Source organism: Vulpes vulpes, chromosome 15, assembly GCF_048418805.1.
Source record: "Vulpes vulpes isolate BD-2025 chromosome 15, VulVul3, whole genome shotgun sequence".
Classification (NCBI taxonomy): domain Eukaryota; kingdom Metazoa; phylum Chordata; class Mammalia; order Carnivora; family Canidae; genus Vulpes; species Vulpes vulpes.
In genome coordinates, this window is record NC_132794.1 from 5,884,983 (window position 1) to 5,900,843 (window position 15,861).

At 39.0% G+C, this 15,861-nt stretch overlaps 3 protein-coding genes across 4 annotated transcripts in view; 2 read left to right on the top strand and 1 right to left on the bottom strand.

The window, feature by feature from the left end:
- The window catches only part of LCA5L (lebercilin LCA5 like), a 280,078-nt gene that overhangs the window by 186,138 nt on the left and 78,079 nt on the right, over positions 1 to 15,861 (top strand). The window lies entirely within an intron of this gene.
- Positions 1 to 15,861, bottom strand: part of SH3BGR (SH3 domain binding glutamate rich protein) — a gene marked incomplete at its 5' end in the record, with an annotated part of 65,843 nt that overhangs the window by 21,081 nt on the left and 28,901 nt on the right. The gene's annotated exons all lie outside the window — the stretch shown is intronic.
- LOC112910958 (GTP:AMP phosphotransferase AK3, mitochondrial-like) lies at positions 5,960 to 6,942 on the top strand. Of its 2 annotated transcripts, XM_025987268.2 has the most exons (2): positions 5,960 to 6,156; positions 6,253 to 6,942. In XM_025987268.2, exons 1-2 carry the CDS (start codon positions 5,960 to 5,962, stop codon positions 6,677 to 6,679), a joined length of 624 nt encoding a protein of 207 aa, XP_025843053.2. In that variant the 3' UTR covers positions 6,680 to 6,942. The 2 variants fall into 2 exon arrangements, with proteins under 2 accessions (XP_025843053.2, XP_025843052.2); XM_025987267.2 differs by having other exon boundaries at positions 5,960 to 6,942.

A 15,861-nucleotide genomic window follows, 5' to 3' on the forward strand; every position in this document is an offset into this window, starting at 1 on the left:
ATAGAAATGATTCAACATGTCAGGATTCACTGTGACACTTACAGCTGCCTTTTGATAATTTGGTTTTTATCATGTTTAATTAATTTATTTCTATTTGTATTTTAATTCATTTTAATTTTAACTAGGAATATCTGAAGAATTTTATGGAATATCTTCTTGGTATTTATGTAAGGAATCATATGGGTTTACTCCATTAATCAGTTCATGTAAGTAATTATGTTAATAGAATAAATTCTGCTTTGTATTATACAGTTTGCTAACATTTTATTTAAACTTTTCCCCTCTATTTTATAACAGAAATTTATCTCTGTAAACTGAAAATATTCTAAGTAATATATCAACTGGTATCAACTGGTATATATCAATTTTGTATATAATTTGATTGTAATCAAATTACATATATAGGTATTCAAATTACATTTATTTGAATCAAATATATATGGTCATATGCCTGTCCATATGCACAAAGACACATTCTCCCTCTTTTGTATTTAATTGATTTGGCCTTTTCTTTTTATTGGTTCATACTGCCTATATTTTACTTTGTTTTCCTGTTATTAATTACTTAAATTGAATATTTATTTTAGGAGCATCTGGATGACTCAGTTGGTCAAGTGTCTGACTCTTGATCTCAGCTCAGGCCTTGATTTCAGGGTTGTGAGTTCAACTCCACATCAGGCATGGAGCCTACAATCAATCAATCAATCAATCAACAGTTTTACTAAGTTTTTACCTTTCTTTTTTAATTATAAGAATATTTAAAGTTAACAATTTTGCTCTGTATAGAGATCTGACTATATATTGGGGCTTAGGTATGAAATAACCTCTCTCACTATTTGATGATTTGTAATACCAGGGGTTTGTTTTGGTTTTGGTTTTGGATTTTTTTTTTTTTTTTTTTGAAAGTAAAAGAGAGAGTTGGTGGGGAAGGGCAGAGAGAGAGAGGGAGAGAATCCCAAGCAGGCTCCATGTCCAGCATAGACCCCACACAGGGCTCAATCTCATGACACCAGCTCGTGACCTGAGCCAAAATCAAGAGTCAGGTGCTTAACCAACTGAGCCACCCAGATGCCCCTATAATTTTAGTTTTATCTTCTTTGGATACAGAGTTATTTGAAATGGTATATATTTACTTCTTAAGTTTCTAAGATATTTTTCTTTCATATTATAATTCTGTATTTGGGATATGAATGTAGTCTATAAAATTATCTCCTTTTGAAATTTATGAAGGTTTTCTTTGTGACCAAGTATATGATAGCTGTGGAAATTATTTTAATAAGTACAAGGGAAGAATACATTTTATTAATATCTATCTATATAGTTATTCATGTGTATAGGCATATGAACATCCTATATATATATCTATTAAATTTTCTAATTATTTTTGTGTATATGCTTAAAATAGTACCTGATAAGTACTATGTATCTATTAAAAGAAACATTGTATTTCTCAGTTTTTAATTTATATATTTGACTGTTATGTAGCATGATCCATAATAATTCATCACTACTATATTTTCTTCATAGATTTTATCATTTTTCACTATATAATACCTTTTTCACCTAGTTAATGTTTTTGGCCTTGAATTCCTCTTTATTTGATATTATTAATGCCACTCCAGCTTTCTTGTTATTTGTATATGCCTGCTGTATACTCATTCCTTTATTTCAATTTTTCTTTAAATGAATGTTTTATTATGCTCTCATAAATAACATGTGGCTCAATATTTGTTAAAATCCAACTTCACTGTCAACTCTAATTCCATTATAGCCAAATAATCTCCTTTTGAACCCAACCTTCCAACAGATAATGACTATGAATTCTGAATCTAAAAAAAGAAAGAAAGAGGGCCACCAGGCTGGTAGAGTATGAAATTCTTGATCTAGGGTCATGAGTTTAAGCCTCACATTGGGTGTGGAACTTACTTTAAAAAACAAATGAGCAAACAAAAGAAAAGAAAAAATAAGAGAAAAATTAGCCAAAGCAAGAAGATTCAAGAAGGACCTGACATTTAAAAGATATAAATAATTTGCACATCCATATTCATAGCAGCATTATTCACAGTAGCCAAGAGATGGACATTTGGATTGGTTCTATCAATGAATGAATGAATGAATGAATGAATGAATAAAATGTTATATATACCTACAATAGAATATTATTCAGCCTTAAAAAGAGAAGTTATCCTGTCTCATGCCACAACACAGATGAACCTTGATTGCATTATGCTAAATTAAATAAGTCACTCACACACAAAAAAAATGTTTGATTCTACTTATATGAGATATCTAAAATAGTAAAATTTATAGAAACAGAAAGTAAAATGTTGGTTACCAGGGACTGGGGAGAGGAGGAAATGGGGAGTTGCATGAGTATAGAGTTTTACTTTTGCAGAGTGAAAAAGTTCTAGAGATCTTTTGCACAGCAATATGAATATACTTAACATTACTGAACTATACACTAAGAAATGGTTAAGATGGTTTAAAAAAAAAAAAAAGAAAGAAAGATGAGAATGGTACTGAGTGAGTTACTGTTTTCAGGGCTTAAGTCTGAGAATAGGGGGAGATAAAACCACAACAGAAAACTCAGGAGGTTTTGTCTGAAGAATCAGAATACAGAACTAAAGAACAAATAACTCAGCTGAGACTTGGGCTGCTACCAGAAACATAGAGTTTGCAGTTTGATTCTCATAAAGTAAGTGTCTACTGAAACAAAAAAATAGTCAATATTTTTCAGAGGAATGCAACAAAATATAGTCTGAACAACACAATATTTGGTATATCTGACAACCCAAAATACTTGAGATATAAAGAACAAGGAAAATATGACCCATTCTCAAGAGAAAAAACAATAAATGGAAACAACCTTTGAAAGGACCAGATATTAGAATTAACAGAGAAGGATTTCAAAGCAATTATATCCTACCCATGCTCAAAGAAGTAAAGAAAAATATGCTTGCAATGATGAAACAATGGGAAATTGTTCACCAGCAGAGAAATAAAAACTATAGGGGCACCTGGGTGGCTCAGTGGTTGAGCATCTACCTTTGGCTCAGGTCCTAATCCCAGGGTCCCTCAGCGGAGACCCTGCTTCTCCCTCTGCCTGTGTCTCTGCCTCTCTCCCTCTCTCTGTGTCTCTCATGAATAAATAAATAAAATCTTTTAAAAAAGAAATAAAAACTATAAAAATTGAACAAATGGAACATTCCAGAACTGAAAAAAGATAACATCTCAAGTAAAAAAAAAAAAAAACTCACTAGACTGGATGCAGAATGCAGAATGAAAATGACAGGAAAAAAATACATGAACATAAAGAAAGATCAATAGAAATCATCTAGGGGCGCCAGGATGACTCACTTGGTTGAGTGTCTGACACTTGGTTTCAGCTCATGATCTCAGAGTCATGAGATCAAGCCCTGTGTTGCATTCCATCCTGAGCATGGAGCCTGCTTAAGATGCTCTCTTTCCCTCTCCCTCTGCCCCTCCCTGCTCGCTCTCTCTCTCTCATAAATAAATAAATAAATAAATAAATAAATAAATAAATAAAATCATCTAATTTGAAGATCAGATAGAAACAAGAATTTTAAAAAATGAAAAAAGCATCAGGGAAGTATGAAATAATAACAAAAGTTTTCACATATAGATAATGGGAGTTTCAGAAGGAGAAACAAGAGCAAATGGAGCAGAAATGATATTTGAAAATAGCAAAAATTTTCCTAAATTTGGTAAAAGAGACAATTTTACAGATTATAGAAACTCAGCAAACGACAATAAAGATAAATGCAAAGAAAATCATACTTAGGCACATCATAATCAAATGGCTAAATACCAAAGCAAAAGATAATGTTTTGAAAGTGGCCAGAGAAAACTGACATTGCATACAGGGAACAAGGATTCCAAAAAATCCTCATGTTTTATCAGAAGTATAGAGACCACAAGACAAAATTTAAAAAGCCACATTTAAAACACTGAAAGAAAAAAATCATCAACTAAGAATTCTATGCTCAGTGAAAAAATGAGTGGGAAATATCAGAAAGGGAGACAGAACATGAGAGACTCCTAGCTCTGGGAAACGAACTAGGGGTGGGGGTGACTGGGTGACGGGCACTGAGGGGGGCACTTGATGGGATGAGCACTGGGTGCTATTCTATATGTTGGCAAATTGAACACCAATAAAAAATAAATTTACAAAAAAAAAAAAAAAGAAAAGAAGACATTCTTCAAGAAGGAAAGCCAAGACCACTTCAGATAAAAGAACAGTAGGAGAGCCTGTTGCCAGCAAACATGTGCTACAGAACAATGCACAAGGCTAAAGTAAGGTCTTTGGGTCAAAGAGCGATGGTGCTAGATGGAAACTTGATGCTTCAGAAAGAATAAAAAGCATGAGAAAAATTTTTTCGGGCAGCCCAGGTGGCTCAGCAGTTTAGCGCTGCCTTCAGCCCAGGGCCTGATCCTGGAGACTTGGGATCAAGTCCCACGTCGGGCTCCCTGCACGGAGCCTGCTTCTCCCTCTGCCTGTGTCTCTGCCTCTCTCTCTCTCTCTCTCTCTCTATCTGTCTCTCATGAATAAATAAATAAAATCTTAAAAAAAAGATTTCAAAAAAGAAAAAATTTTAAATGTCTTTGTAAACAGAAAACATTCTTTTTCCTCTTGCTTTCTTTAAAACACATAGAATTGCTCAATACAAAAATTATGATGTTATATAGTAGAGTTGATATACACACAAGAGTGATACATATGATAAGACAGCATAAAGGATGGGTCTGGTAAACACAGATATTTGACTGCAATGTTTCCGCATATTATACAGCATTACAATACTAACCTCTAACTCGGGGCACCTGGCAAGCTCAATCAGTGGAGCATGTGACTCTTGATCTCAGGGTTGTGAATCTGAGCTCCATGCGGCACGTTTAGATTACTTTAAAAAAAAATATTCACTATAATGCTAACTCTAAACTGTGAAATACTAAGAACATATATTACAATCACTAGAGCAACCATTATAAAGTAGTTCAAAGAGATATGGCTCAAAATCCAATAGATAAATTGAAAGGAAATCCTAAAATACACTCAACCTAAAAGAAAGCAAAATAGCATGGAACAAAGGAATAAAAGGATGGAGACAAAGAGAGAAACAAATAATAAAATAATAATAAACAAATCTAAACAAAACCAATTTAAGGATTACTTAAAAGCTAACAGATTGGATACCTGGGTGACTTAGTGGGTTAAACATCTGCATTCGGCTCAGGTCATGATCCCAGAATCCTGGGATCCAATCCCAAACAGGGCTCCCTGCTCAGTAGGGACTCTGCTTGTCCCTCTGCAATCCCCCTCTACCCCTCCCCCAGCTCATGCTCGTGCCCACTCTCACAAAAATAAATAAATAGAATTTTTTTTTAAAAGAAGGTAATGGACTAAATGATGCAATTGATCACAGGCACTGTCAGAATGAATGAAAATGCACAAGAGCCAATTCTACGTTGTCTGCAAAGACACACCATGGAAACAAAAGCACAGGTAGGTTGAACATGAACTGACGGTAAGAGATGTATCGCGCAAATGGCAAGCAGAAGTCTGGAGTGGGTTTGTTAATATCATGATGAAAAGATAGAAAGACAAAGAGTATTAGCAGAGACTAAAACAGTGATACTGATGGGGCGCCTGGGTGGCTCAGCGGGTGAGGTGCCCAACTGTCAATTTCAGCTCAGCTCATGATCTCAGGGTAGTGAGATCAAGCCCCGTGTCAAGCTCTGTGCTGAGCGTGGAGCCTGCTTGAGGTTCTCTCTCTCGCCCTCTGCCCCACCCCCACCCCCACTCATGCTCTTTCTCTCTAAAAAAAAAAAAAAAGACATCTGATAAGGATAAAAACGTCAACCATTAGAAGTCATAATACTCATCAGTATGAACATGCCTAACCATGGAGTTTTAAACTAGACAAAGTGGCCTGTGGCCATGGGGGCGTCCGCGCGGCTGCTGCGCGCCGTGATCCTGGGGGCGCGGGGCTCCGGCAAGGGCACCGGCAAGGGCACCGGCAAGGGCACCGGCAAGGGCACCGTGTCGTGGCGCATCACCAAGCACTTGGCGCTGAAGCACCTCTCCAGCGGAGACCTGCTCCGGGACAACGTGCTTCGGGGCACAGAAATTGGGGTGTTAGCCAGGACTTTCATTGACCAAGGGAAGCTTATCCCGGATGATGTCATGACTAGGCTGGCCCTTCATGAGCTGAAAAACCTCACCCAATATAGCTGGCTATTGGATGGTTTTCCAAGGACACTTCTGCAGGCAGAAGCCCTGGACGGACCTTATCAGCTAGACACAGTGATTAATCTGAACGTGCCCTTCGAAGGCATTAAGCAGCGTCTCACCACGCGCTGGATTCATCCGGCCAGCGGCCGAGTCTACAACATCGAATTCAACCCTCCCAAAGCCGTGGGCATTGATGACCTGACAGGGGAGCCTCTCATTCAGCAGGATGATGACAAGCCAGAGACGGCTGTCAAGAGACTCAAGGCTTATGAAGTCCAAACACAGCCGGTCCTGGAATATTACGGGAAAAAGGGAGTATTGGAAACCTTCTCTGGAACAGAAACCAACAAGATCTGGCCCCATGTGTATGCTTTCCTACAAACAAAAGTTCCACAAATAAACCAGAAAGCATCAGTTACTCCATGAGGAAAAGTGTACATCACCAGGAAGATGAGCAGAGACTCCTCGCCTGTGCATTTAGAAGCTCCGTGTTCTGAGACTGGCATGTATGAATTCTTTGAAAATTATATTAGTTTCACTTCTACTGATTTCATTCTGGAAATTAAGAATGGGCCAAATGAGTCCGATACTAAGATTCATCTTTTTGTCTACCCAGGGTATCTTCTATGGATATGTAATTTAAAAACATCAGATGTCCTAATTAAAAGAGCAATTGGTAGTAATATTAACTTTTGTTCAGAAGAGTAAGTGGTTGATAAAAATTTTTCTTATTCTTTGGAGAAGCTAAAAACATTTCCATGTCACTCAGTAAAGTATCTCGTCAGAGAAATGTGTTGTAGACTGATGCCAAAACTCAGCATCGTTAGTACTGTGGTACATGGTTTTGTGAAACATATCAAATTCTAGAAAACAAGCCACCAGATATGCAGATTAGTTTCAGGATGCAAATTCACTGTTGCCTTTACACTAAGAAACTTAAAAACTTAACCGTATATACTGTATTATGTCATAAACAAATTTCAGTTTATTCAGAATTTTCAGTCTGTTATAAAATTGTGTTAAATTAGCATATAGGAAAATATTACTTTCCTATGACAGGTTTTGAGAACATGTGTATTGAAAAAAATGATTTATTAGAAATTGACATTGGAAGTTCTTACAAAAGCACTGAGGTTGAATTATCAACAGAAAATGTAATTAGTCTTGTGTTTTCAGATTATTACTCAGGTTAAGAAGCATAAGTATGTGCTTTAGGATCTACTTGCCAGGTTCTCTTTTTGATCACTATGTAAAATCTGCTGTGATGAGTGACAAATTAAAATAAAAGAAAAGCAAACCCATGGGCCTACATAAAAGCAAGCATACTGGGTCCTCAGGAAGTAGAAATAGATCAGTTATGCCTGGGGAGAATTTGAGAATTTCCCTGACACGCTTAACAATCATAATTAGTAAACAATCAAAATTAGTAAACTAATCAAATTAGTAGCATTTAAAAGGATTTACATGAGAGGTTAAAAAGGACCAGGAAGGTAACTGAGTTTGTTGAAGGACTTTATTCCTAGTGTAAGCGGTGGGCAGCTGCTGGCTTTCCTTGCCACCGTCAGCAGGGCAAGAACTCCACCTGTGTGTGTAGCCTGAGTACCCCTTTAAAAGCGAAGAGAATTTGATTTCTTCGTAGGGCAACAAGGATGCGTGCTTTTATGTCCTGTGGCCTGGCACGAAGAGTGGGGCGATGAGAGGTGGATGAAAAAAATCAGCTACATCTTCAGTGGGATATTTACTCTTACTTGGTGCTAAATCAGACGCAACAAGTCCTGGTACAACCTGTTATGAACTGCCTTTGAACACCAGCCTGTTATCCCAGGCACTCAAAATATAAATGCCAGCAAGTGGTTCTTCATGTATTTTTGTGGGAAAAAACTTTTCTTTTGATTTTTAAAAATTCAGTGTTGATCTTTCAGAATGGACCAAGGCTTTTAAAAAGGATTGCAGGACACATTTAATTCTTTACAAAACTTTCTGTAATGCCTTATTTGAATGTATTATGTGCTTTCTAAAACTGTGGTGAACTACTAAGCTTATGAATAATTACTGGCTTTCCTGGCATACATGACTCTTAATGTACTACAATAAAATTAAGTTCTAGAAAAAAAAATAAACTAGACAAAGCGTAGATCGGCAGGATTAGAGGGAGGAGCAGACAACTCACAACTGTAGTTGGAGATCTGAACACGCCCCCTCTCATCAGCTGTGGAACGACTATGCAAGAATTCAAATTGTCTTTTTTCTTCTGTTTTCCTTCTTTTTAGGGGGTTGGGGAGACGGCCAAGAACTTCAGCCTTTTTAAATTTAGTAGTTCAATTCCTTTTGCTGTATTAATCCATTATTCATTATTCATCTGCCTTCTCCCATGCGACTACTCTCCTTCTTTTGCTGGCTCACATCTGTCCATTCTGTCTTCCTCAGCTCTGTCCTCTACCTTGTTCATCTAAATATTCTGAATTTTTTTTATTTCAATTTTATTTGAATTTTTATTTCAATTTTATTTGTTGTGCTTAGTTTCCTACTCCTAAAACTTTGAACTCTTTATTAATATATCCAATTATATAATACATAGAATCATGAAAATGGCTTACCTGCCTTCCTCCAATTAAAAGGAGACCCTCAGGGCAGCCCGGGTGGCTCAGCGGTTTAGCACCACCTTCAGCCCAGGGCCTGATCCTGGAGACCTGGGATCAAGTCCCACGTGGGGCTCCCTGCACGGAGCCTGCTTCTCCCTCTGCCTGTGTCTCTGCCTCTCTCTCTCCCTCCCTGTGTCTCTCATGAATGAATAAATAAATAAGTCTTTGAAAAAAATAATAAAAATAAAACTAGACACTCAGAACACCTGTATTTTCTTTTCTCCATATTCCCCATCCATAACGGATATTCCCTTTCTCACATACTCCCTCCCACAACCCCTGGATTTTTCCAAGATGGTTTAAAATTCTTTTTTTTTTTTTAAGTTTGTTTGTCTATGAGAGAGAGAGGCAGAGGGAGAAGCAGGCTCCCTGAAGGGAGCCTGATGTGGAACTTGATCCCAGGATTCTGGGATCATGACTTGAGCCAAAGGCAGATACTCAACCACTGAGCCACACAGGCACCCCAAGATAGTTTAAAATTATTGATGTCACTATTATTACAGTGTTTTCCTTCACAGAAGTGGCTCTCGACATTAGCAGCACATTTAATTCATCTGGGAGCTTTCATCATTCATTGAGCTTGGAGGCAGCCCTGGCATCCGATAGCATTAACAGCTCCCCAGGTGCTCCTGCAGTGCAGCCCAGGTTGAGGCTGACTGCCAGGATGGAGCCTTCTCCCAACCCTCTGGGGAGGACCCGCTCCGGGGCCTGCCTGCCTCCCCACCCAGCTCACACCCCTCCTCGCCCAGCAACAGGCACTTCTGCTGACCACTGACCACTTGAGGGGCTGAGGGCAGGATGCAGGTGGATGGAGACTTCCACCTTCCAGGCTGCTCCACATCACCTCCCAGCTCCCACCCTGGGCCCTCCTGTGTCTGGAATCCACCTTCTAGGGATAGGGAGAGCCCTGTGAACCACTCCCACCTGGGAAGGGCCTGGCCTTAGTTTCCCCCTTCAAATCAGCCCTTTTGCCTCCCATCTTCCAAGTGTTCTTCCCTAGTTCTTGGTCCTCAGACAGCATCGTTGGGGCTTTCCTGCATGGTCATCAGACAAGGGGTAGTAGCATCTTCAACTGGAAGGTCCTCCCCTGTCTCTTTAACTATTCATTCTCTTCCTTCCATCAGGCCTTTTGATCTTTCTGGAATTCCTGTTATTCATAGATCAGGTCTCCTGTGTCTGAATTCCAAACTCCTGGCTTCCACGCATGGTTTCTACTTCATCACGTTTTATTTCATGTTTGATGTATTTGCCCCTGTTGAGCTCCTGGAAGCAGGATTGGGCCTCAGCTGTGTCCCCTGTCTGTTGTCCATGTTGCAGTTTCAAATTAGCAAATCCCAGAACAGGTGCTCGAGCTCCAGACTCAGCCCTCTTATGGCTCCTGTTAAATGTTTTTCCAGGTCTCCTCTGGCTTCATCATTCATGCTCGTTCAGTGGAAGGCACCTGATCCAGCCGCTCGGTTGGTCTTCCTCCCGCAGGTTACTGGGAAATGCTGAGCTTACTTAGATATTTTTGCCATTACTCAAAATTACAAAACTTATCATCATGCATCATTTAGGACCAAAAACTCCATGATGCAGATATATCATCTGTGAACGTGTTCAAAGAGCAAATCCACCTTCCAACAGAGGATGCAGCATGACCACCCCCAGAAGGATGGGAAGCCTCTTTTGAGCAATGTTGGTATTGCTGTTGGGAATCTCAAAACTTCCTGGGGTAGTGAGGAGGACATCCCTGCTCCCTGGGATGTAAGGATTCTGACACCCAGTAGTCATCCCCATAGTGTTCTGTGAACACAATGCTCTGACGTGGGCATGACCATCCTCATCTCCACCAGCCAGGGGAAATCTAATTACATTTATAAGTGGGTGTTTGCCACTGATATCTTAATAATATTCCCCTGACTAAAATAATGTATAGAAGGCATTGATTCGGGACACCTGAGTGGCTCAGTGGTTGAGCATCTGCCTTCGGCTCAGGACGTGATCCCGGGATCTGGGATTGAGTCCCATATTGGGCTCCTTGCAGGAAGCCTGCTTCTCCCTCTGCCTATGTCTCTACCCCCTCCCCTCTGTGTCTCTCATGAATAAATAAATAAAATCTTAAAAAAAGAAAAAAGAAAAAGAAGACATTGATCCTGGGCACCTGGGTGACTCAGTTAGTTAAGCCTCCAACTCTTGGTTTCTACTCAGGTCATTATCTCATGGGTCATGGGATTGAGCCTGGAGTAGGGCTCTACTCAGTGGGGAATCTGCTGAAGATTCTCTCTCCCTTTCCGTCTCTTTCTACCCCTCTCCCACTCACATGCACTCTCTCTCTTTCAAATGAATAAATAAAATCTTCCAAAAAAATAAAAGACATTGATCTTAGTGATTCCTTGCCAGACATTTGACAACCACAGTATAGGTTATCAATCATAACTTCAGTAATTTGCTTTAAATGTTAAGTTGATCATATATTTACCTCTCTCATTTCAATCTAGCATGTTCTAGAAGTAAAAACTACTGTTTTACTTAGGGATTCTTATCATCTACTCATATAGTTTTATTAATATACAGTTGTTTAGGATCTACCCCACACCTACTGACTCTCCTTAGTTGATATTCTTGATATATTCCTATCATCTATGGTAAGAATGTGCTTGGCATCATGGTATCTTTCATGGGACATATGCTTGGTATATTCACAGTATAGTATGTTGTATATAATTATATCAAGAGCTTTATTCTATCCATCCATTTTTACAAATAAGATATGTTTGCTATCTTTGAAAATAGGCTTTGGGATTATGTTCATAGATATTTTGTCTAAAACTTTTTGAACTGACTTTATTATTTTATTTTGAATGTTGCAGAAACAACCAAATTTTCGTATCAGGTGCATTATTCTTGTTTTAATCCCCATAAAGAATTTCGCCTTTGAAAATTATCAAACATTAACCACAGTTATTTTTTTTAAGATTTTATTTATTTATTCATGAGAGACACAGAGAGAGAGAAAGAGAGACACAGGCAGAGGGAGAAGCAGGCTCCATGCAGGGAGCCCGACGTGGAACTCCATCCTGGGTCTCCATGATCACACCCTGGGCGGAAGGCGGCGCTAAACTGCTGACCCACACGGGCTGCCCAACCACAGTTATTTTAAGTCTTTTGTCATTCACTGATATTTTTTTTAGCTTGTTTTACTCTGATGCTTCCCTAAAAGTTTTTGCAGTCTACTACAAGCCAGACTGCCTCACCTTCCACATAAAATGACCCAGAGGCCCCTAGAAAAGGATTATATGCCAGGCACTTTGGGGTATAGGCTTCTGATGGCAACACTTAAAGATCATTCAGGCCATACTAGTGGACTGAGTCAGGATTTCCAGAACTCTGGCTGAGAAGCAGATGGGTTTGTGTGACCACCAACCCCAGATCCAGTGGAAAGAGAATTAATTACATAGAACTGAATGAATCAGTGAAGATGAGTTTAATTTTTGTATGGAATACTGTTGATGTTATTTTAATGTCCTATTTTCTGGATATAGAAGGAAGCCTCTGTCTTTCCTCTTAAACTTTTTATAAGTCAAAACAATGTAGTAGGCTCTATTTTTGTATGCTGAAATGAGACATTTGTAAGTGATATTCTCTCTGTCTGACCCCTTCAGAACTCAAAAATTCTAAAGGTTTTCTGTGTTTCATGGCAATATAGCTATTTGCTAGGTTCAATAAGAGTGTGTATTTCCTGTTGCCAGGGCATAACTGGAAACTGGGTATGCAACCAAAGTCTTGCCTGGAGTGTGCTTTTGAGAATGATGCTCATTTAATCAAACATGATCAGATGGTTTTAAAGAACTAAAATTGCCTCTAAGGAGCCAAGGCTTATTGGCAAAACCCTCTTGGGCAAAACTGGCCTCATGCTTGGCCCCATACAGCCTGCCTTAGGCAAGAACAATATTCCAAAAGCAAAAATGCTGTGTATGATATTTAGTACCATTTTATAAGCATATATTTTCTATGTAATTGTCAAGATGTCTATTTTTAGAGAGAGCTTAATTTCCTTGCTGATACTTGTCCACAGTGTTGTTTACTACAAAATGACACTGACAAATAATATCATTTCCATAAATCATCAAGTGTCTGTCTTCCCAAAGGATACTTGAAGGTCTTCCCCCGTGTACACATGCATAAACACTTATAAATCCAAGCAATGCTGACAACACCAGAGGTTCTAGCACAGTCTGTGCTGCTAACTAGTGGGTATCTGTGCAAATCATGTAAACGCTGTGGGCTTCAAGCCCCCTCCTCTGGGAAGAGAAGAATCTGGACTGGGTGGTCTCTTAGCTCTCTCCAGGCTTCATTTTATAATTCCATGGCCATTCCTTTCTTCCACTTAGCTAAAGAGAATTTCATACAATATGACAGTACTTAAGCACAGGTCAGGGCAGGATTTAAAAACTGAAATTAGGTTTTTTATTAAAAATGTTATTTATTTATTTGAGAGACAGAGAGAGAGCAAGCCCAAGTGGGGGGAGGGGCAGAGAGAGAGGAAGAAGCAGACTCTCCACTGAGCAGGAAGCCCAATGCAGGGCTTGATCCCAGAACCGTAGGATCTTGACCTGAGCCGAAGGCAAATGCTTAACCAACTGAGTCACCCAGGCACGAAAGCAAACAGTTAACCAACTGAGTCACCCAGGCACCCCTGAAATTAGATATTTTTTAATGGGACAAGATAAAACATAGCAGAGGCTGAAATAGATTTACATATACTAGTATGGATATATCTCAAAGCATAATGTTGTTTTATAAAGAACTAATTATAGAACATTCTAAACAATGTAATCCCAATCAGCCATTAAAAGTACCAAACAATATATGTATTGCTTTTGGAGATAAACACATAGTTTATATATATATAGCTTTTTATATAGATTTTGTTTTTAATTCATGATGTTGATGGCTCCCAGGGAGGGAAGGAAGCAGAGCGACCTCATGGTTTCTCTGTAATGTTTGGGTTTTTAAACTAAAGCAAATATGGTATCACATTCATTTTAGAGAGGCACATCCATAAATATTTAAATGAGTCCATGGATTAATGGTTGCTAAACAGAAGCGTACATCAGAATCAACCAAAGAACTTTTTTAAAATGCAGATCTTTGGTCCTCTCCCCGGTAATTCAAGACCAGTGGGTCTGAAGTAGAACTCAGGCATCTGAATCTTTTTTTTTTTTTTTTTTTAGATTTATTTATTTATTTATTCATGAGAGACACAGAGAGAGGCAGAGGCACAGGCAGAGGGAGAAGCAGGCTCCCTGCAGGGAGCCCAATGTGGGACCCGATCTCAGGACTCCAGGATCATGCCCTGGGCCAAAGGCAGACTCTCAACCACTGAGCCACCCAGGCGTCCCCATCTGAATCTTTAAAACTATACAAGTGACTCTACTGCACAGCAGCCTATCATACAAAATAGTACTATTTAAATAAAATTGAAAAAAATACACAAATGGTCATAACAGCATTACTCATAATTGCCAAAAAGTGAAAACAATTCAAGTATTCATCAACCGGCAGGTGGATAAATAAAATGTGGTCTACCCATACAATAGAATATTATTCTGCATAAAAAGGAAGAAGTCCTGATACATACTAGAAAATGAATGAATGAACCTTGACAACATGCGAAGTTAGAGAAGCCAGGCAGAAAGAGGAAAGTGTCGTGTGATTCCATTTATACAAAATGCCGGGAAAAAAATGCCAAGAAGAGGAAAGTCTATATAGAAGAAATTATATTAGTAATTCCTTAGGGCTGGGAGAATGAGAACAGAGGGTAGGGGTAACAACTAAGGAGTGCTGGGTTCTTTGGGGGGTGACTGATGAAAATGTTTCAAAGTAGATTGTGATGATGGTTGCACATCTCTGTGAATATACTAAAAAGCCATTAACTGCACACTTTCAGTGAGTGAACTTTATGCCATGTGAATTACATCTCACTATAGTGTTTTTAAAAAGACAACCAAAAATTAAACACTTAATTTCATCATATAACTGAGAAATAAATTACATAGAATTAACTGACATAGGGCAAGAACTTAACAGAATACAGAATGATACTTTTTAAAAAGATTGGGGTCATTGAAAATGACAGGCAGTTTCTAGTTATTCATGAGAAATTGAATGCAGATATTTGCCTTGGCTTCTTCCCAGGACCCCACTGACATGGTAATAAAGACATTTTCTTTTAAAGGATAAACTTACAGTAAGGGACAAAAAGAACAGGTGAGAGGTTACTACCTAAAAAGAATGCCCATAAATTTTGAAGGCAGAAAAGGAAACAGTTGAATAATAATTTGAAAAATAATTAGAAAATAATTAGAAAAAAATCTAAGACCTAATATCTTACAAAAAGGAATGTGGGGGATAAGGAGCAGATTTAGATTTCCTCTTCATCCCTGGATGGCAGGGGACTGCCCATTCCTAAATAAGCAGTTTTAGTCTCTGCAGAAGTTGAACCAGTGGGACCCTGGCCTCTTAGCCATGAAGCCAGCTGAGGTGGAGAACCAGAGCCAGGACAAGGGATCTATCTGAGAAGTCCACATCTTGAAAAAGAAGAATTTCCTATCACCCTTTCTGACTTGCTCCCAGAACACTGGCAATAAGATTTACTCCCCACTTACCACCACTGTCTTGAGCTCCTCTATTGCCTCCACCATCACCACCATCATTATCACCATCACCTCCACCATTACCATCACCACCTCCATATCTCCTTCATAACCACCACCACAACCACTACCTCCATCACCTCCACCACCATCATCATCACCCTCACCACCTTCACAATCACCTCTACCAGCACCATCACCTCTACCACCACAATCACCACCTCCACTATTTCCCTCACCATCACCAACACCATTAGAACCATATCCACCAGTATCACCACCATCACTGCCTTCACTATCACCCCCACCATCAGCATTGCCTCCACTA

Coding starts and splice junctions, on each gene's coding strand:
- LOC112910958 (XM_025987267.2), top strand. CDS start 5,960: ATGGGGGCGTCCGCGCGGCTGCTGCGCGCCGTGATCCTGGGGGCGCGG.